The sequence below is a fragment of the Hyalella azteca genome, unplaced genomic scaffold (genome assembly GCF_000764305.2).
Source record: "Hyalella azteca isolate HAZT.00-mixed unplaced genomic scaffold, Hazt_2.0.2 contig13788, whole genome shotgun sequence".
Taxonomy (NCBI): domain Eukaryota; kingdom Metazoa; phylum Arthropoda; class Malacostraca; order Amphipoda; family Hyalellidae; genus Hyalella; species Hyalella azteca.
In genome coordinates this window covers 174,464-198,418 of record NW_025943695.1, presented here as the reverse complement: position 1 = coordinate 198,418, position 23,955 = coordinate 174,464, and the positions used below count along the sequence as shown (strand labels likewise).

Below are 23,955 nucleotides of genomic sequence, written 5' to 3'. Positions count from 1 at the left end.
AATTGTCTCCTTTCAATATGGAAACATGAATTCAAAATGAGACACATAAAAGAAAACCAGCGACAGATGGAAATTCAGAAGTCCTTGGAACGCATTTCGAAATGCACTGATGCTGATAAAAAGACTAAACTCGAACTTGAGCACAAAAAATATTTTTTTGACAGGATGTTTATATAAAAAATATTTTTTTGACAGGATGATCCTTCAACGAGAGAATTTGCTGAAGGAAATTGACGATTCAACGTGTGAAGAAAAGAAAAGGAACGCTGAAGAACAACTTAAGACTTTGGATAAGCTTGCGCTGCACAGGGCTGTTGGAATGATAACGTTTGTAGGAGAACTCTACAAGCAGGGAATGCTTTGTCCTAAAATCATGCTAACAAATTTGCGAGATTTTGCGGCAGATATTCCTCGCTCGGGAAAGGCAGAAATTTTTTTGTGAACTGTTGGTAACGATTGGTCCTGTTCTGTGGAACCAAGTTGACACTCGAGGCAAAAAATTATCAGGAATGTCATGAATGATGTCAAGAAGCTCTCGCAAGATACGGAGGATCATCGTATCAAGCATGTGTTGAAGGATGCTATTGATTTATACGACGATGGATTCGTGGACAAGCGTGCTTGTCAGAAACGACACACAAATGAGTTCCCCGTCATAAACACAAACAAAACAAATCTCACCGCTCAAACAAATCTCAAATTTCAAAACATTCACCGCTCAGCGCCTCTGAAGCGCCATAAAGTCTCTTCATTACCATACATTGAGAAACTGTACAACCTTGAAGTGGNCTGACAGAGATGCTGCTGACAGAGATGCTGGTGGCAGAGATGCTGGTGGTAGAGATGCTGCTGGCAGAGATGCTGCTGACAGAGATGCTGGTGGCAGAGATGCTGCTGACAGAGATGCTGCTGGCAGAGATGCTGCTGGCAGAGATGCTGCTGGCAGAGATGCTACTGGCAGAGATGCTTCTGGCAGAGATGCTGCTGGCAGAGATGCTGCTGACAGAGATGCTGGTGAAAGATGTAAGGATGTAAAATAAGTTCCAGAAGGCACTGAATGGGAGGCGACAACAGTTATTGGGATCGACCGCGACACGTCAGTTGGAAGTCAGTGGTTATACAGTGAGCAACCCATGTAACGGCATTGTCAACTTACTGTAGCGCATCTTAGTGACTTTAGTATAGCTGACAAGTACTGCCTTTAATGGTGATTTACACAACTAATTTATACTTCGGATAAATAAACTCTTATTAAGTTAAATGACTGGCTATAATTGTGCATAAATAGGAATCAATTAAACTGTTATTGTGATTTCGTATTTACCGAACAAAGTGGTCAGTATTGAAATATAATTTATTTCACGTGTATAGGACGGTCAAGCCGCTACTAGTATTTTGTATCTATAATGCCAAGTTTATACATTTAGTGGTCCTTTGATTACGATTAAAGTATATATTTTTTTCATAACAGTATTTCTTACTTGTTGTACAAGTGTATGTATCATCATCACAGTCACGTATCACTATCACAGTCAAACATCATTATCACAGTCGGGCATCACTTCATTAACATTAACCGTCGGAGTAAAATTAATATTTTTAATAGTACGGCCCAGAACTCGTAACTTTCTCGTAAGTACGGCCCAAGAACTCGCAACTTTGTCGTAAGTACGGCCCCAGAATTCGTAATTTTCTCGTAAGTACGGACACAGAACTCGTAGCTTTCTCGTAAGTGCGGCATCAGAACTCGTAACTTTCTCGTAAGTACGGCCTCAGAACTCGTAACTTTCTCGTAAGTACGGCCCCAGAACTCGTAACTTTCTCGTAAGCACGGCCCCAGAACTCGTAACTTTCTCGTAAGTACGGCCTCAGAACTCGTAACTTTCTCGTAAGTACGGCCTCCCAGAACTCGTAACTTTCTCGTAAGTACGGCCCCAGAGCTCGTAACTTTCTCGTAAGTACGGCCCCAGAACTCGTAACTTTCTCGTAAATACGGCCCCAAAACTCGTAACTTTCTCGTAAGTACGGCCCTAGAACTCGTAACTTTCTCGTAAGTACGGCCTCAGAACTCGTAACTTTCTCGTAAGTACGGCCCTAGAACTCGTAACTTTCTCGTAAGTACGGCCTCAGAACTCGTAACTTTCTCGTAAGTTCGGCCCTAGAACTCGTAACTTTCTCGTAAGTTCAGCCCTAAAACATGTGACTTGAACCCACGATTCAGAACTCAAGATTTGGCACATCAAAAATATATCTTCGCCATTTCTATGCATAGTTTATTATGGCGGCAATATTTATTAATAATTACTATCGTTAATGATAAATTATACCGCAGGCTTTAGAAAAAATCATAAAAATAATTGACTTTAATAAATTTTTTACAACACAATAATTAAATAATGAGCAATATTATTAATGAGAACTTCCGCAAAGTTCAAACGCTAATAGAATAAGAAATAATTTTCACTGAAATAAATCGAAAATGAATCACAGTAAGTCATAAATTCTTAGTATATTTATGAAGTAAAAATTCATCCATCAACTTCACTTTCGCGAATCAATATCGATTCATCAAAATATATTTGTCTGTACAAGGATGCTCTATCCGTTCTGTCCATTTGATCCGTTCTGTCCATTCTATCCTTTAAAGAAATTCTGTCTGCCTTAGAATTTTTGGATGAAATTGAAATTTTATCCGACGTTCCATCAGTTGGTGGCTTTGGCCAAACTTTCATTTTGAATTTAGTCTTTAGTCTCGATTTTAGTGTTGATGTTGATGTTTTTGAAGCTGTTGACGCAGCTGTTGATGTGGCTATTGATGCAGATGTTGATACAGATGCTGATGTAGCATCTAATGCAGAGGTTGATGCAGCTGTTGATGCAGCTGTTGATGCATTTGTTGAAGCTGCAGCAGAGCCAGTTCCCCCTGGCAGCGGGGGGCGGAGGCGCCCCCCTCTGAGGGCTGTCAGCTCACACGCCCACCGCCGCAAGAGGGCGGGGGGAAGAGGGAAGCGCAGCCCTCCTGCCCTCGCTGCGTCCCTCGCCCACTGGGCTTCCGCGGCCTTCCAGTCGAAGAAGACCAGCCCGGTGGGCTTGTCGCAGCCCACTGGTCGGGTGGGCTTGTCGCAGCCCACTGGCCCGGTGGGCTTGTTGCAGTCCACTGGTCGGGTGGGCTTGTCGCAGCCCACTGGTCGGGTGGGCTTGTCGCAGCCCACTGGTCGGGTGGGCTTGTCGCAGCCCACTGACCCGGTGGGCTTGTCGTGGCCCACTGGTCGGGTGGGCTTGTCGCAGCCCACTGGTCGGGTGGGCTTGTCGCAGCCCACTGGTCGGGTGTGCTTGTCGCAGCCCACTGGTCGGGTGGGCTCGTCGCAGCCCACTGGTCGGGTGGGCTTGTCGCAGCCTGCTGATCGGGTGGGCTTGTCGCAGCCCACTGGCCCGCGGTTGGGTCGGTCGACGAGGTCTGTATTTTCCAGTGGGCTGCAAAACGATGTTTTATTATCTAATAATGCTAATGATAAGCATTAGAGAATTGTTATCATTATCAGAAGCATAAAAACAGCCGTAATATAAACAACGATAAAATTAAAACCAAAGATCGTGAGTTTCAGTTAAAAAGACATTCGATGCCAAATTTCGAATAATTTGAAGTTAATCCCAATATATATTTATCTCAATCGTTAAATGCATGATAGAGTTCAAAGTCTGTGTTTCATACGTCACCTCATATTCTTTTAGCAGCGCGATAAATTTTTTTGAAAATTGATAGTGAACGTCAAAAATTTTCCAACATTCGGCAAATCTTTGAAAGTAGTCACAACTGATCACCAGCTGCACGCACTCCGAGCATACCTCAACCAGAACTCCACGGCGGCTGCCGGACAACTGAGCACCCACGTCTCAGGGCTCCTTATATACCCCACCCACCCCAGCGGCTGGTGGAGGAGTGACTCAAATAATTTGTATTCGGCAGCCGTCATTATGTGTGTCAAGAAGAACCGTTAGGATGCGATGAGCGTGACATGGCTACTAATATCATTGGCATGTAATTCACATAAAATCCCTTAAAATTTATCCCTTTTTAGTGGAATTCACACGAATATCTTAAAGTTCATCCACTCATGCCGGCACTGCTCACCCTGAGCTCACTCGACAGCATCTTTATCAGAGCATCTTTATTTATTTATCTTTAATACGAATTAATACGCTCAGCATCGAAGAACTCAAACATTTTTTTTTAAACTTCCTTAATTTCAGAAAAATCTGAAATACTGACAAGTCAGTTTTTCAATAAAATTAGTTAGCTAGAAGAATCGTGTCAAATACGAATTTCCGTAAACACAAAATTCTTCCACTCTTTTCCATGAACGAAAAGCCTGAATGAGTGGATCATTTTGTCCAAATACTGACGCAGTTTATCATTCACAGCGCGGGCAGACAACTGACGTAGCACTAATACATCATTCAGCCGACACAAACTTGGTCAGGACAGCCCGCACAAGTACAAAGAGTGCATCGATATTTAGACAAAAAACTAACATTTCTTTTGAGTGTTTGGCCGCCTATACGACGATCGGTTCGAAGTTCAAAGCTCGATTGGTGTGAGGAAATACAAATATTATCGTGGTCGAATATTTCAGCAAATATTTAATGACTTATCACTGTTAAATAAGATGTAGTATAACTGAATATGTGTCATGCAGATATATGAATATACACAACTGGCATCGTGTCACCATTACGATAAGAGGAACGCGGACTTAACGCGTACGATTATAATAATATAAAGATTTCCAAAATAATGTTGTACGTCATAATTTAAAGCATAACACCAAATTTACTTTGCCATGAAAAAACATATTCAAAAACATCTCATAACGTAAGTGCCTGGTTGTTCTGTGAGCCAAATATCATCAAATCCGCGAACTTATCGTGGTAAATTTGATGATCCTTTATTGTAATATCTCGGTATTGTTATCTTACGCCTCGTTTCATAATGTTTTGCAATGTTCCATAATATCGGGACACGATTATTGTCCCAATTCACAAATCTATTCTGAGACATTTCTCGTCTCGATGGCATGATAAAAATAAAAACAATTCATTTGATAAAACATTTGATAAAACATTTGATAAAACAAAGCTGTATAGTTCACGACATCTTTTTTAGATACGACATGAAAGTTTGGATAACATTCGCGACAGGTTAGGCAAGCAGAGTAGATTGAGTTAGTTTCTGCACGAAATTTACTTTAGAATTTAACAATAACTTTAACTGCAAATGAATAATAAATCACCGTATTTATTTCAATTGAAGCTTATAAATAACTGGACGTTAGGCAAAAATTCGTTTATAATTGCAAACGAATTTGAATTTCATGAGTTTTTCTAATGTATACTTCACCTTCAGATCCTGGCTAGTGCAAATGCTGCTCAGGATTGGCCAAGAATCTGCAGTGCGGTTGCCCGCTCTAACAAAATTTAGGGTCGCCCCAGCTTCTGGTAATCCAAATCAGAAGCTGCCGCGTCTGTAAAATTTCACTGGGCGCTGTCACGGCGCAGAGCTCGGCGTGCTGCTCAACACTACTACCGAATGATATAAAAATTACAAAGATCTCATGAGATAAAGAAATAAATAGGAGAGAATAAGCTAAAATAATGACGGCAACGGCTTTCACCGCTGATACACTACCTCCAAGCCGCTCATCGATAAAAATGGATAATCAAATCGGTACTCCGCCCTATACTATAACAATATTATTGCGAGATTAAACAACCTCCAAGTCACTCTTCGATATAGGTGGGTGATAAAAACATAAACCTGAACCTATATATATTCCCTAATAGATGTGAGTGACCAATTCACACCAACACCAACCTATACAAGCATCTGCTATAGTCGGATGCTATTTATATGGCATGCATCTTATGAATTCAAAGTACAATTTCATCCTTGCTTTCATTCAAAAACATAAAAAACACCAAATAATTTTTGTAAATTTAGAGTCTGCTGTTAATAGTTATTGAGATTTTAAATTTCATGAGCAGGTTTGAATTTTGGTGAAGTGTGACGCTGACGCCCCTTAAAATGTCGCTTATAAAAATTTTTGTGTTGGATATAAATGTATTGGATAAAACATCAGTTACTAGGATGAGAATATAGGGTCTTCAATTGCGAGGAAAAAACTGGACCGTGCAGAGTTTTTGTTTGTCTCCACGTATAATAGTTCAACTGTATTTATAATCTTGTTTAGTCTTATAATGCTTTATGAGAAGGCTTCAGAAAAGGAGATGGGACGAAGTATCTAGGCCATTTGTCTGCAAGGCAATCTAATGAAGTAAGGAAATAGGCAATAAATAATAACCTGTTGGCGGTGAGACTGCTTCTGTACTCGCTGGTGAGAGATGAGATGAAATTCTGTACGACGCATGCATGGTTCACGTAAATTTCATTAATTTCGAACCTCCTTATCCGCAGCCGCAGCTGCTGTGCTGCTGGACAGCTCAATTAATGAACGGCAACTGTTGTCTCCACCCCTTCCTCAATTAACGTGACGAACGTGGGGTGCGTGCAGCCCCAGCTTCTGGTGGTTCCCCGCCCTGCCCCACAACTTCCCCGTAAGATGTGCCAGAGCATGTGGCCCACTGGGGAACTCTACATCAAGCCCATCAACTACCCCGTCCTAATATCCTACCACCGGTCGAAGGGTGAGTTTATACATGTATATCACCAACTACCTCGCCGTCGTATCCTACCACATGTCCTAAGGTGAGTTCAAACCTAGTCAGCCCACCAACTACCCCGCCTTCATATCCTACCTCCTGTCTAAGGGTGAGTTATGCATTTCTGCTATTGCCTGCATTGGGGCGGAGAAGTGATGCCTTGAATGCATTCGATCGATGAGTTTACAAAGCCTCGTTCGTTCCAGTGCGAAATAGTACATATAAATCTGTCTATCTAAAGGATGAATATTTATGCCAACATGTATTTTTGCACTCCAGAAGTGACCACTTCGTATCAGGTCAGAGTGACGTGCAGGTCGGGGCGACCCGCATCGGCACCACAGACGAGTTCCAGTAGTGACGGCACCATGGTATCTCTCATGGTATGGTATCGGCATGGTATCTCTCAATATTCATTTTAAGTATTTAAATTTTACTAACTTATGTTCAAGAATGTTGTGTGTCTTAATAGATAATAAAAAATTAATGTTCAGTAACACATTTACTACATTGTATTGTACCGGATTTGCGTGCCAAATTTTTGCATATTAGATTCCATACAACAGTGGCATTATAACAGGCCGGGTTGCCAGATGGCCTAAAAAATGGCCGCCAAGTCCAGGGATAAAAAATATAACTCAGTAGGGTAACGTGGGGCAGCGCGCCCCCCACTTTTTTTAAACTAAATTTTTGATGAAGTTTTAATTGATACGAGGTGGTTCTTTGTTTTGTTTAAAGGTGCAACTAATGAGGAATGTATGATGTGAATTAGACGCCTATAGAGTTATTCAATTTTTAATGAAACACTATTTTGTAAAAAGTGTCAAAATGGGTAGCACAATAGCTCCACTTTTCCATAAATGAGAAAATGCGTTAAAAAGGCCTTCAACTCAATATATGCTATTATATTTGTAAATTTCTGTGTAAAAATTTCATTCTACTTTGGTATCACTTCTTAAAATGCAATAAGGAAGTTCGACCATCATAAATTTTAGCCGGCCAACGCAATTAAAAAAAAACAAAAAATCGCAATTTGTCCGAAAAAAAAAACATTTTGCAACCTCGGTAACAGGTACAGGAGCTGCCGGATGGTGGCAACATAAACAGGTCAAATCTTCTCACAAAAATGCACCAAACTGACCCCTTATATTGTTAATAATTAGTATGTTGATTATTTGCTTAGCTGCAATTAAATCCTTCATTTTTTATGCATTGAAAAATGAAATAATTTTAAGGTATCATAGATTTGTAGGGATCACCGATATTCGTTATTCATTTTCGTGTTTATCCTCAAACAGTTAGCAGTCAACCAACCATCCGAACTTCTTATAGATTGACTTTTCACAAATACATTGTTCATAACATCTGCCTGTTTAATTCCTCATATAGGTTTCCCTGTTCGTACTTCACTTAGCTTATAGCGGTACCGATATACCCGCTATAGATTTAAGCCTGTAACCACCATCGGAAAAAGGCCCAAATTTTCATATTTTACCAGAAAATGCCCATTTGGAAATTCTGACTTTGGCCAGGCATTCATTAACGAGACACAACCTTTATTATTTAGCTGATGTTCGATTGGTAAATATAGTCGCAAATTTTAAGAGCACTCAATTAATTCTTAATCTAAAAGTCTAGCTATTTAGTCTCAACCTAACTACCAAACCCAACTCAATCTCCAGGTCACGGTACGCGAAATTTTGCGGCCAGGAAGGCCCCTAAATAAGGCCAAGATTACTGTGCGGTGAGCAGGATCTCTGAAAAATCGGCCAACTTGCGGCCGTGCATGCGTGTTGCTTTCACTATCATATTAAGCTTGTAATATATGGTTTGAATATTTATACACGTTTCAAATTTCGAGGATAATTAAATAATTTCGCGTACATATATTTATTATTGATACTATTTTCTCGTATTTAGAGTTCATTTTATTCCATGACCTGAATTGTCAAAAGTCAAACGAATAATGACACGAAGGGCTCGTGATTTATTAAGAGGCATAAAATAATGAAAAACATGAGCATTCACTGAAATCTGGTAAATTAAAATTAAATTTAGCACGTAGAAGGTTAAAACAATGTTTCTCGTATTCCACCGTCAAAGTAAAGATCATTGACCGATTAAATTCGAAAAATCTTCTATAAATTTCATTGTTTCATTACACTCGTGTTTCTTTACTGATGATGAAGCAAATGCCGAATATCCACTTAATCCAGCTACAGATGCTATTCCTGAGGTTTCTTGACATGGAAAGGAAGTTTGATGGCAACAGCAACAACTTTGTCCGCTATACAAATGCAATCTCACGCGCCTTCTTTAAAATTGACATTCATAGGATTGGATAAAACTGTAGAAAAAAACATCCGTACACTCGTTTGACCCACACACGCAGCCTACACACGCACAGTGAATAACACCCACATCTGTTCACTCTAAACTGTTCAGTTGCTGGCGTCTTGACCGCGGCGTTCACCGCCGGGATGGCCCAGCACGCGCTCGCTCGGGCAGCCCCGCGCCACAGACCTGATGGAGTTGTCGGGCAGACCGAGCATGTTCATCTGTAGAGCTGATGCTGTATAAATGTTTGCTATGCGTCATACAGGTTCTAATGTGTAGCAAAGCCTGCTTAATTAGTGCATCACAGAAGAGAATAAGTTTGAGTTCTCTGTCAATAATATATTTAGCGCTTAACTGAACAATTTATTTTCATCGGAATATACTGAAAGAGAAAACTGAAGAAGATAATTGCATCTGACATTTCAAAACATCGGGCATGTTATCTTTCAGTGGGATTATATGCAGTGTCGATGTGGATGGCCGCGTAGGTGTAGCGGTCATCCGCGTACACGCACACGCCGGCTCCAGTCAAGTTGGGGACGCTATTGATACCAATGTTATAAAAATTGATCGTGAGAACAAGCAATAAAGAGCTGCGCGAGATTAAATTTCCTGTGTGTAATGACAATAATTATTACAACACACTCTATCTACACAACCCGCTCCTACACCAAAAGAACTGGACTAAACAATTGCAGATCGTCTCTGATGCCTCGACTCCACATTATTCTTGGCATCGAACCCACTCTCGAGACGCTATACTTACACACGCACAATATCACGTGACTCTCCAAAACATTCACAACAACGGTCCAGCACAAACACTCAACAACAATTTCATCCTAACAGAAATTCAACCACCTGCCACCCATTCATTCTAACAGAAATTCAAAAATATTTTCACTAATATAGTTCAGCTTTTCAGTTTAGTTACACGCATCATATTAATAAAAAAAAGTTGCTCGCAAGTAATAATACTGGGCTGAATGCATGATGGCGGAGCGAAAAATGTTGGAAGCCTTTTCAACACATTTCCGATATTGGAAGAAAAAATGAACCAAATTAAAAAAAAATCACAAAGTAGTCTGTCAACTACATCTTTTATGATGGTATGATATCAGTCACGTTTTCAAAAGTAAAGACGAATGCAAATACAAATTAAGCATTATCTAGTTAAAAATTCAAACATAACAATATTTTTAATATCGCCAAATAACGTTTGAACTTTATAAAATATCAACAGATTGTCGTGCATCTAAAATTTGTGTGCACGGCCTCATTTTTCAGCGTCTACCTGCACCGTAAGCTCCATTGCTTGACGACGCTGGGCATACGAGGCCTCTCGTGGGGAACATACATGTAGAAGCAAAATTAGCAGGAGCTTCTTGTGTCTTATTTGTGACAGTGGATGTCGTCGTGACAGAAAAGGATAACTGAGAACATATATGGAAGAGAAACACCCTGATTTCAAAATTGGTTCACTGCAGAGAAGGGCATTGTATGTGCAATATATGAGGATATCTATAATTTCGATGTTGTCAACATAGATGTTGACATTGAAGCTGAGTGGACAGTGTAGTGTTTAGACATTTTGCGACTTTTATTTTGCAATAAAATTATAATTTACCTTTACCTTGGCAACACCGGTAGGAAGTTAGCGTCGCGCACAGAATTTTCTCGTCAGATTATCGTTCGGCTGATCCCCGCTGCAGATACGCACGTTGCCAAAGGTATTATTCTTTACACTATTTTTCCATCCTAATACTTATATTCAAAGCCCACTTTGTTGTTAATTTGCCTTGGAGTAAAATCTCAGTTCCAGTCTCTTTCATCTCTATTCTTGTTTTACTGTGTGGGTAATGACTGGCACTTACCCCACAAACTGCCTTCAATCACAGTCAAGAGACTCTAGAAAATTTTTTTAACCAGAAATGCTCACGGGATGGAGCTCTTATCGCGATACAGGCATAAAATGACCTCTATCCGCGATGAGAAATCTTGGAATGAGGGACTTTTTCCTACATTTAAAGATAATACAATTGCTTATCTTCTTAAATAGCTTTACAAGGTTTTTGCCTGTATTTTTGATACACACGAATTAGGAACGTTTCAACACGCAGAACCTACACAACCCGATCCTACACTAAAAGAACTGGGGCCGGATTATCAGAACATCGTATCTTTTTATACCTACGTACAAAAAGATACGAATTGCGTAAGTAAACCCTGATTTTGGCATTATCAAAACTTTCGTATGCAAGACTTTTCTGAGTAGCCATTGTCAAACCTAGTTGCACATCGGGAGCCATACTTTCAAAACTCGCTAAGTGAACATAAATACTTACGCTCTATTTTCTTGTCTATGATTGGTAGATTTTGCTTGAAAGGCCGTCAATGATTGGCTGATGAACTTACGACCTCCTAACTTTTTTGAAAGTATGGGCCCTGAAGCATAATAACATTAATTCAAATTTAAATAGATAAGACTAGTTTTCAGGCCTCCTGTTCACACATCAAGAACATTATAAAAAAATCGGCGATAAGTCAGATCCGGGCTAGCCTCATCCGGAATAGCCTCATCTGGACTAGCCTCATCCGGACTAGCCTCATCCGGACTAGCCTCATCCGGACTAACCTCACCCTGANATCCGGACTAGCCTCATCCGGACTAGCCTCATCTGGACTAGCCTCAGACCCCAACACTACAATACTCTATGCTGCAATGTTATATTTCATGGGAATAGTTTTAGAAATCACGACCATGAGAATAAAGATCATGTTGGGTGAGTTTCATGATGTGCCTGCTGCTTGTATTTATCAGTACCAGCTTTGACATTGCAATTGCAAATCACTCAAAAGGAAAAAGATGGAGCTTGCGGACACACAAACTTAATATTTTTACCAAGGACATAACAGCGATCAAGTGTGCGAGTACATCTGTGATAAAACTAACTTATAAGCTGTGATTAACTTGATATAACATATAATGTGTAGCTCTTAGGGAGCCGGACTTGTAGCAACCGAATGTTGCGGCATACAGATAATCATCTTAGAATTTTCATTCACTATAGAATTTAAAAGAACTTTTTAATAATTAATAAACAAGTTTAAAACCGGGATTAATCAATTGACAAATCATAATTAATCAAATAATTATCAATAATTAACATGCAATAGAAAACATTTTATTGTAGAATACAGATAAATAAGATTTAAAAGTTGTCCCAATAGTTAACACTTAACCCATTTCTAAGGCACCACAAACATGTCAACTATACAGCCAGCCAACACTCGAATAATTGTGCGCGTCATTGTCCAACTATTGACTGATTTCTGCCTTTGCGTGAGTCATCCTGCTGAGTTTGGTCCGGCATAGTTGCGTAACTCTCAACATGAACATTTGCAGACATTATCTGTATTTTTTCAGCCCGAGTAAACTACACATTCATCAAAAATTTAGGTGCAGCTTAGTAAATGGTTATTATTTCTCGAATCTAATTTGTCGCATCGCTTTATCGTACTAATCTTTACTTTTCATGAGAAATGAGTTAATAAATACTTAATTTAATCTCTCAAATTTTTATTTTATGTCATAAGCGCTGAGTTCGATTTCGTTTATTTAAGTCTTCCTCCTATGTAATTTGAGTCTATTGCTGAAGACGTGTCCGAAAATTGAAAAAAATCAACTGTTCAGTCGCTAACTGCTGCACCATGGAGACGCCTGCACCATGGAGACGCCTGCACAATGGAGACGCCTGCACAATGGAGACGCCTGCTCCACGGAGACGCCTGCACCATGGAGACGCCTATGCGATGCCTGCACCATGGAGACGCCTGTACCATGGAGACGCCTGCTCCATGGAGACGCCTGCTCCACGGAGACGCCTGCACCATGGAGACGCCTGTACCATGCGATGCCTGCACCATGGAGACGCCTGTACCATGGAGACGCCTGCTCCATGGACACGCCTGCACCATGGAGGCGCCTGCACAATGGAGACGCCTGCTCCATGAACACGCCTGCACCATGGAGATGGCGACCAGAGATACGAGGAGTCGCAATGGATGACTGAACTCATTCGTCTCGTACAGGCACGAGACGAACTCGTATACGAACACGTCGAGTCCCAACACCAAGTACGCTACCATCAAGCGCATCAGCAATAAATACGCTACCATCAAGTGCAGCAGCAATAAATACGCTACCATCAAGTGCAGCAGCAATAAATACGCTAACATCAAGTTCATCAGCAATAAATACGCTACCATCAAGTGCATCAGCAATAAATACGCTACCATCAAGTGCATCAGCAATAAATACGCTAACTTCAAGTGCATCAGCAACAAATACGCAAATAGGTAAAGTATATATTCAATTGCTCTTTAAGCCTCCTATTGTCCTATTTAAGCCTCCTATTATCACACTGGCAGGCTCAGCCAGAGATGCCTCGGATACACCCTATAACAAAATTTAGAGTCGCCCCAGCTTCTGGTAATCGGTCCATATCAGAAGCTGCCGCGTCCGTAAATTTTCACTGTGTGCAGGGACGAACTCAATACGGTACTTACCTCTAGAGTAGGGATCAGACACTCGTAACTGTCTTACTTGGGGTCAGGAATGCACCATGGAGACGCCTGCACAATGGAGACGCCTGCACAATTTGGAGACGCCTGCTCCATGGAGACGCCTGCTCCATGGAGACGCCTGCTCCATGGAGACGCCTGTACCATGGAGACGCCTGCACCATGGAGATGCCTGTACCATGGAGACGCCTGCACCATGGAGACGCCTGCACCACGAAGACGCCTACACCATTGAGGCGCCTGCACCATGGAGACGCCTGCACCATAGAGATGGCGACCAGAGATACGAGGTGTCGCAATGGATGACTGAACTCATTCGTCTCGTACAGGCACGAGACGAACTTGAATACGAACACGTCGAGTCCCAACACCAAGTACGCTACCATCAAGTGCATCAGCCATAAATACGCTACCATCAAGTGCATCAGCAATGTACGCTAACATCAAGTGCATCAGCAATAAATACGCTAACATCAAGTGCATCAGCAATAAATACGCTACCATCAAGTGCATCAGCAATACATACGCTAACATCAAGTGCATCAGCAATAAATACGCTAACATCAAGTGCATCAGCAATAAACACGCTAACTTCAAGTGCATCAGCAAAAAATACGCAAATAGGTAACGTATATATTCAATTGCTCCTTAAGCCCCCTATTGCACAGGAAAGGGGCATTTTTATCACACTGGCATGCTCAGCCAGAGATGCCTCGGATACACCCTAGCAAAATTTAGAGTCGCCCAGCTTCTGGTAATCGGTCCATATCAGAAGCTGCCGCGTCTGTAAATTTTCACTGTGTGCAGGGACGAACTCAATACGGTACTTACCTCTAGAGTAGGGATCAGACACTCGTAACTGTCTTACTTGGGGTCAGGAATTAGACCAAAAAACGGACAAATAGAAGCTGATTTACATGCTCCCTGAGTCCTAGGCGGAACCTATTTCAAAGTCGGGCCGGTTTCTCAATTTTGTTACGGGAGGCCCGAAACCAGACCGCGATTCCCTACGAACCAAGTCATCATCTACATTACCGTAATAAAATGTATGTCAAAAGAAATATTTAGACATTAATATCATCTGAATCTCTGTTATTATATTTTTTTCTCCAACTGGACCCAACCCATGCACAAAAACTATCGTCGTCGTTCCAAGGAAATTAGCAACGAAATGATTATTTCGATTAAATTGAAAATTGAAATCAGTTGAGACACATTGTTCCCAAAATAAGTGCGCTGATTTTGGAAATAATATTCGCAAGTTGACTTGGAACTACGACCGCACAGGTGGGCCACGCTAGTAGAGAACTTAATTCGTTGATTACGTATGAAGGCACCATAAAATATATTTACTTGCAATATCAAACATCTAGATTGATTTGAAATTGCAACTGAATGCATTACCCCTATTAAATTGGTTCTTGGAAGCATTTTGCTTCTTAGGAGCATGCAGCTTACAATAAATGAAGTTCATGTGTGTAGATTTTCTGATCAAGGATCTTGTATTTGATTTGCATTACACCCGAAGTCTTACAAATTAAATCTCAATATTCAAAATTATCAAATTTGTTCTCTTATTCTGTTGATTGATTTACGGGCTCATTCTATCGTCACGGCGCAGCAGTGGGTCAAAAATATAACTTTAAAATTAACACTGGTGTTATCGCTAACACTGGTGTTAGCGCATTTTAATTAACCCTCTGCAAGCTATAGCTACACTCAGCCACAGAGCTAACAGCCACAGGGCACGCTGGAACACCTTACTTTAGACCAAAGAATGCACATGCTTATGGCCATGGCTGCGGCAAGTCTATATAGGCACTGCTCAAGCATGATCGCTCATTAGTACGCCGTTCTGCATTTCTGCTGATAAGCATACAGTTCAGCAATAAGGTGTGTTCACCCACGAAAAGTAATTTAAACTTAAATGTAAAGTTGGGCAAAGCTGGCTTTCGACATGCGTACCGTGTCAGATACTGCATTTTTTTCAGCTATTTGCTAGAGATATCGCAGATTAGCGCATAAGAATAACTCTCGTCGTTGTATGAATGATCAAACAACTTCGTACCGTGTTTTCATCAATGATAGGGTTAAATCTAAGGGTCCTGATGTAGTGGCTAGGACAGGATAATGAAGCACTGTGAACTCTATGAATAATATTTAAGTATGGCAGGTGGTTTATCACAAGTTCGACGAGATGCAATAGAATTGTAAGGACATACGATGGTGCAATTGGTAAGCGTTGATGAAGACCGTTAACTGTCTTGAGACCGTTGACTGTCTACGTTGACTGTCTTGAGACCGTTGACTGTCTACGTTGGATATCTACGTTAACTGTCTTGCGACCGTTGACTGCCTACGTTGACTGTCTTGAGACCGTTACTGTCTTGAGACCGTTACTGTCTTGAGACCGTTACTGTCTTGAGACCGTTACTGTCTTGAGACCGTGACTGTCTTGAGCCCGTTTACTGCCTACGTTGACTGTCTTGAGACCATGGACTGTCTACGTTAACTGATTCTTCACTAAGCTGATGCCTTTCATACTTTACCCACCACTGAGAGAAATTGGTGGGTCTGGATGGCCCACTTTAGTGAGTCAACCGCCGTCCCAAAAACGGTGCAATTTTTTGACCCACTTGCCCCTTTTGTTGGTCATCTTGACCTACTGCTGGCCCTTTAAATTTAAGGTATGACCCACTTGTGGCGTCAAATCGCTTGCCTACAGTACGAACCTAATGTTCGTACACGTCATGCACTGTACGAGTGCTATGGAGGGGAATTATAATCAAAGACAAGTAACATTTGAACAAAATTTATTTGAAAAAACTTATGTATACAAATTCATTTATATCATACATAACTTTATTTTAGAAGCACGATAATCGTCTCAAAGAAAATTAAAACTCAGTCTGTGTTGAATACCGACGATTATGATATTTTGTAAGAAAAACCTTAAATAAGAATAATAATATAATAGTATAATAAAAGATGCCCAAAACCCCAATGATATTAAAATATCGCCCGAAAGTAAATTGAAGTCTTTTGAATCGTATATTCGCGAAACCAGTTCATGCAAGAACCGAACTTAAAGAAGTATTTAGCTCACATCAGCAAAAGTTACTACTTCTGACTTTCTCAAACCATTGTAACAAAAAAACTTTTAGTTGTAGAAATTAATTACATTATTGATTATTGATTTTTTTTAACGTACGGCAGTTCTGAATTTGAATAGAGGTTACCATAGTATAGGGAATGACCACCTTGGCCAGTCAAGTTAATAATTTTAAGGTTTAAGGTTCAGTGGTTAATGGATACAGTTTTTTAAAAGGTTTCAAGTCAAATAGGCAATTTGACGAGCCGGCCAGTGTTCAAAAAAGAAGTAAAAAACGCATCCACCCCAAAACTGAAATATTTAACTAAGCACGAGTTTTGCACAACAAATTAACACCTCATATTTAATGACTTAAGGATATTAAGGCAACATATTAAGTAAGTAGAGAAAATGGACACGACCGCGCTGGTAGAGTTTACTCAATTAGGCTCTTTTCTAGAGCAGCGGCTCAGCCTTATATGGACTGAGCACGTTCTGCTTCTTCGCAGTAGTCTTTCCAGAAGGCTGGATCGGAAATTTTCCGAACAAGCCTCCCCTTGCCTCAAGAACAATATTCCTGAGGCCTGGGCGTGTTAGCCACACATATGTCGTTGAAGTTATCACGGGGCCAGGGGCTGGTGACTGCCGATTTCATGCCTGAGCTCAAATTTCATAGCGATTTGCCGGTCTCAGGGAACTCAGACTTCGCAGTTCTATGCTGTAGAGTCTTAAAGGAACCTTCGCTGCTCAGCGCAAGTGATGCACAGTTGACCATGTCATTTAAAGCTTACAAGTTATCTCCCTTGTGTGTGGCGGTTTCTTGGCCGCTGAGATTGGGAGATGCTTACATTGTGTTAGTTCCGTCAATTCGTGATAAGATATCGTCGGTGATATGAGACGGAGAGATAATCTTTGACTAGCCCCAAATGTGTTGCAGGCTTCGGTACGACATCAGTACAGTAACCGAAGTACGTGAAGTCCAATCCCTCTGCACAGCATTACATTCATCCGTTAAAAGACACAAGTGCAGCCGAATCTCCCTATACTGCACTAATTCAGTCCAGTGAGAGAAACGTGTACAGTAGAACTCCCTGCATACAATCCGTTAGCCTACACGGCGCTTCAATTGCTACAGCAGTTCTCATGGACAGGTTCTTTAAAAAGACAAAGGTAAGACTTTTTTCTTTGTCCCCAGAACTGAAAGTATTCCTATCCGAAAATGCAACTTGTGGTTCTCTTTGCAATGTGTGCTGCCTGTAATTCCAGATCTTTTGTGCCTTGATGTTAACGTTCAAATCAATAATACAACATACAAATGTGACATGTGCGCAGATGATACATTGCGGGGGTGGTATTGACATATGTTTAAGTAACTATCCATTTGGCGGACTGTTCGCAATAACTGAACATTGAACAGTGACAATCGCAGTGCAAGATATACGACGGAACTTCCGCATTATGCCCGTGATATTCACATTATACATGTATATGCGTGCACCTTGATTATCGCTCACCGAGATTATCCCCATCGTGATTACCAATACCGTGATTATTCACCGTGACTATCTCCACCATGATGATTCCCAGCGTAATTATCCCCACCGTGATTATTTCCACCGTAATTGTGAATGATTGTCCCCGCTGTCATTACCAATTGTGATCTGCAATTGCCACGCACCGGCGTTAGTGTTGCGACGTGACCGTTTGCTCGGTTGCATTGGGTGAAGAGAGCAGCCAGCTTTATATCCTGCAGGTCATTTCTTACGTCTCAGCCATTTAACAATTTTGAACCTAACATTAACAATCATCATTGTGGTGATACGATGATACCGTATCTGACTACCGACTTAAAATTCAAAGTTAGGTTGTATATCAGTAGCCCAAAGTTTGAGCCATTTCATAAAGTTTGTGATGTAAACGGTATTTGCCAAGTTGGAATTTAGGGCTATGGAGATTGCCCGAAGCTGGTCATAAAATTATGAGGCAAAGCGTTTACACTGTAATGCCTTTTATATGGTACGAATACGCGTATGGCGTTCGAAGGCTGGACTGGAACGTTTGAACGTTGCGCTGAAACGCGCCTCGCTTGCTGCGAGTCGAGGTAAATGCGAGCAGAGTTTGGGGTAGCTCGGTCAATTCTGCTGTGCTTAACCGCCCGGCCTCCTTGCCGATTCTGACCAGAAACTGGCGCACAGAGCTGGGATCGAACCCGCGCCTCCTCTCTGCGTCAATCCTGGTACTCTGAACTTTAACCACTGGGCCACCCTGCCCAACCACTGGGCCACCCTGCCCAACCACTGGGCCACCCTGCCCAATGCTGGGATAAATTTCCCACAAAACCAACGAAGCAACATGATTTAGTCAACTGACCAATTAATTTAAGTGAGCAACTTGACAAGCCAAGCGTACCTTACTGCATGGTACCACAAGATTCTTTTTTATTTTTTATTATCGATATTCAGCCGTTACTAAAGCACTGATATCTCCATTTTTTGACGTAGCACCTTCCGCTTTATATTGCCTTCCACGTGCAATTCTTCCCAAAAGCAATATGGCTTCATGCACGAGTTCAATGTCAACACAAGTACACAAATTAAAGTAATTAGGCGCCTGACCTCATGAGTACGCTGGAAATAATGCAGTATTTAGGTCCCGTGTTGCAATACTTTGCTCCTCCAGCCCTCGTGTTCTACACAATGAAGAGGCAGCATCCCATGAGCGACTTCTTCAGCAAGCGACACAATGATTCTGTGAGTGCTGCGCCAAAATATAGAATTATAATGTCAGAACGCGCCTTATCCGCGCCGAGCGTTGCAGTACTGTCTAGGAGGCGTCTGTGTTCGTCGTCAACAGCAGACCTCATCGTGTCATATATACATCTTTCTACCGTGACACCGTTAAGGTGCTTGTACACGGGGACAGTACTATCGGCAAGTGGATCAGAAAAATGCCAAATGTCTGCCGCTTGGTGTCTATACCGCAAGTAAGCTTATAGACACGAGGCAAGTTTAAGGTGCCGACGTGCTGGTAACGACTAGATACCGACACGGCGGCACCTTAAACTTGCCTCGTGTCTAAGCTTACTTGCGGGATAGACACCAAGCGGCAAACATTTGGCATTTTTCTGATCTACTTACCGCCAGTACTGTCCCCTGTACGAGCACCTTTAGTGACCTAGCTTCATTTCTCTGTTAATTGCCGCGGCTAGAACTTGGAACGGTCTGCCGGCTTCAGTGACATCGGCTCCTTCAGTCCCTGCCGTGCTTCGTCGCCGCTTGAAGATGGAACTAATTCGTAGATACTCAGAATCTTGTACATAGCTGTATTTTTTCACTCATTTCCATTTTTGCGTCTCACTTTTTATTCACCTCATACTTTTTAATAGTTTCCTTTCTGCAACGTGCCCTGAAAGTTATGTATCAGACGTCACTATAATTTATTCCTATATGCAAATTATTGTGCCTCTCTTGATTTATTTTGTTTAAACTAGTTAATTTATATCAAGAATTAATCACCATTGTTCGTGCTCTAACTGCGATACCAGGGGCTTCATTCTCCAAGTTTCTGCGGCTGCTGTTTGCTTGCAAGTCATCCGATACCTCCAGGTTCAGGCTCGGCATCGCCGTGACCGACGTTAAAAGCAATGCTATACGCATGATATTGCGATTGTTTTTCAGGGATGAGAATCCCTAAGGTCACCTTATGTAATAAAGTTTTTGCAGAAAATGTGTGTCTTCTTAGCTGATCTGTTCGAAATTTTTGAACGAACAAAACGTTCGTTCAGAAATACACCACCTCCGCGACGGACCTCCGCGACTCGAACACAACGTTCATCCTGGTCCCATCGCGTTACGGAGTTGCGCGAATGAATACATCTTTAATTGTGGCAGAACGTCACAATTGTCACTTTTTACCATGTCCGCCTTTCCATATTCGAAAGCTACGAAATCAGCCTTGGTTGCTAACATTATACTGAAGACTGAACATCTCCAGCCTGTAACTGAACTCTTGAACATCGGAGGGAATAAACCGAAGTTTCATTTCCGGTTTCCGGACACCGCCGATACATAAGTATCGTTTAAAAGGTTACAACGGATGAAATTAAACAGGGAATAGGGCTTGGGCTTAAAAAATAGTTATCATTATTTATAAAAATAATATTTTCGGAACTTGGAAATCATGTATAGCCAACCACAAATTTTCTTGGGCTCGTTCACGGGACTTTCGTCCGATTCACCAGTGAGGCCATCGTACACGCTAACTTTATTCATCAGCAAAGACGTGTAAAGTCCGTTATAAAATTTCGTGTTCTTCCCGACGATTTAGAATCAATGGCTCATGGCACAATTGATTGAACTCCAATAACTATCCTCATCCTAATTCAGACAAATTCCTTCGTTTTCTTTTTTTAGACGGTCTCCCAAATTTGCACGATGCTGAAACTAAACAATCATACTGCGATGTACTCAGCCCATCTGTCATTTCGTAAAAATGTACGTCGCTTATCTGTAGAGTTTCTGGCAAACGAATTTGTCTGCAGGCTTGTAGTGACTCGCACTAGTATTTCTCTTGAATATCATAGTTAATTTTATTAAACCTCCAAACTCGTGATTAACGACCTCTGCAACAATATCTTACTTAATTACCTTGATCTCGATTGCATATTTCGAATTTCATCAATTTCACTTTAAACCATTATAAAAATATACAGTAGTTAATCATCAATTTTGAGCACCAATAACACTCGTGTAATTACTGAATGATGAAGTTTAGTAAATGTCGAAATTATTTTCTCTTAAATCGTACCAGAAAATATTGCGAAATTCCTAAGAATGCCAGTGGAGAACCATCTGCCAATCGCGTTACCGTCATCGTTACTCATGAATACCAATTTAACTTATGGCATTTCCCCCAAGAATTTTGTTTCCTAGAGTTAAAGAAAAGGAACTTATGAAACATAGCTTCAGAGTTGCCTGGATCGCCTAGTTGATAGTGGTAAAATTTGGCCTCGTTACCCGTTTAATTTGGTAATTAATCATTCGATTGTTGACAAATGTCACAGATTTAAGTGAGAATAACATGTGGGCTAAAAACGAGAAAATAATTTACAGGTAATGCAAAATAAGTAGCGTTTTCAAGCAGAGGAAATTAAGAAGAAAATAAAATAATCATGTGACTTTGGATAGTCTTATTTTATTGTAGAATAAGTTCAGGATCACCTAATGAACAATAAATAATTACGTTATATAAGAGGTTCAGCATAGGAGGGAAACAACGAACCATTTCATAAAATACATAAAAATCTTGCGAAAATACGATGTTTTATAGCGAGCAATGTTATTAAATTCTTATTCACTATGCGGATCGTGAGCAAATTGGGAAAAATATATGCCAATGGTGAAGTTCAAGAGGCAAATGGCATAAACACGACAATTGTGCTCCAAGTAGACTTATAGAAAGAAAATTTATGTGGATGGAGTTACAGCATTGAAAAAACAAGTGGTCGGCGCCAGCAGCAAAAGACGTTCCTGCGGGTGGCAAACTCAACTTCATCTGCTGCTCTGCATTGTTTTTTGTTCTTAAATCAGTCTATGTTATCATTAAGTTTTATATATAGGAATATGGCGTTATCATCAAATGACGAAATAATATCTAATCGTGTGAATTCTTATATATAAAAATGTGTGGATAACTAGAACACAAACTCGTTACGCATTTAGAAATATTCGGGAAAGCTGCAACAGAGCATATATGCTACACCACAGCAGAGCTACACCACAGCAGAGCTACACCACAGCAGAGCTGCACCACAGCAGAGCTACACCACAGCAGAGCTANATTTCTGACTGCGTCAGTCATTAACTGCATTAGCTCCTGATCTCTGCTAGGTCCATGTCTTGATGTACTACGACCTGCGCCGCTGGTTGACATAGGCTACTCCGCCAACATCGTCTGCGCCGGTGAAATTTATCCAAACTTTCATGAGGAGCTTTTTTTGTGGTCTTTGACCAATTTCTTCGGCTACTGCCCCTTTCCCTGATGAATAGCCGATGCTCTTTTCTCTTCCCATTTCTTCGTTTTCCAGGCTTTTCTGCTCATATTGGAGCAACTTTACTCAATCTGGGCATCAATTTCTCTGCCTCCTTGTCCTGTTGACATTCTAGGAGCTCTACCCAGTCTGGATTTTCCTGGATTTATTCATTCTTCTCGTATTTTCTTTTCACATAACTACAACGGCATATATTCAACCTAAACAGCAAATTCATCCCAAAATGAAGGTTCAGAGTAAGAGGAACTCAAGCCACACAGTCGAGCGCCGAGCTGTCTGATTAAGTTATTCTTTAAGTACAACGAGCCATTTCTCTTCTCTAGTAGTCAAGCTCTTGGTCACTCCCTATTCGCTCACCCCACGTAATTTCTTCCCAAGATACGCAGTCAAATACCGGAATCACTTTTCTTCGTGATTGCGTCGGCGATATCCTCGTGCGCCAAGACGTGCCCTGCCTCACGCGGGACACTTGCGACCTCTGAACAGCGGTGTCGCCACTGAGGCCATCGCCACTACAACCCATTTAATGGCCCCATCAGTGCTTCCGGTACCTGTACTCTTCCAGCTGTCCTAGTCTCCGGTGAATTCCTCATATTACAGGCAGGCATCCCTTCTGTCGCGCCAGATTGCTTCATAAGGGAGGACTTCAATCATGTTTCATTTTACTTCTTTCAAGAACGACTTAAGAGCTGTAGCAAATGTGGGAAACATAGAAAACTTCCTCTTTGCCTCTCATGAGATTCTTAATAACAAGTTTCTGCCCTAACTTCCTTCGCGTGAATTCTTTCTACTCAAGGGTTTATTCAACCTACTTCCTGTTTTTTTTCGCACGAATTCGCACTTGTCAGTGCCTACAGGCTACTTGATGGTCTGATTCACTCACGTGACAGGCTTCCAGTTCAAACCTCGCTCCATGATTCCGCGGTACCGCGTCTGCCCCCGGTACGCCAGATTCTCCCTCAATTTTCGTCTCCCTCAATTTCGTAATTTTCGTAAACCATTACGACTGCTATGAAACGCGAGTGTGATCTCTAGGTGTTCTAGCCGCGGCGTCCAAACGCTCACATACAAAAATGATGTTGAATTTAATCTCTAATAAAGAAGACTGCGAATAAGTAATTTACCTTAATTAATTCAACGTTCCAGGGAAATGAGAAAGGATTGACTACCAAAAACT

The 23,955-nt window shown here is 41.2% G+C and overlaps 1 protein-coding gene across 1 annotated transcript; it reads right to left on the bottom strand.

The window, feature by feature from the left end:
* Positions 1-2,429: 2,429 nt before the first annotated feature.
* On the bottom strand, positions 2,430-3,974 carry LOC125178935. Its single transcript, XM_047883837.1, has 2 exons — positions 3,847-3,974; positions 2,430-3,474 (listed from the first exon to the last, which is right to left on the bottom strand). Exons 1-2 carry the CDS (start codon positions 3,972-3,974, stop codon positions 2,529-2,531), a joined length of 1,074 nt encoding a protein of 357 aa, XP_047739793.1. The 3' UTR covers positions 2,430-2,528.
* Positions 3,975-23,955: the final 19,981 nt, after the last annotated feature.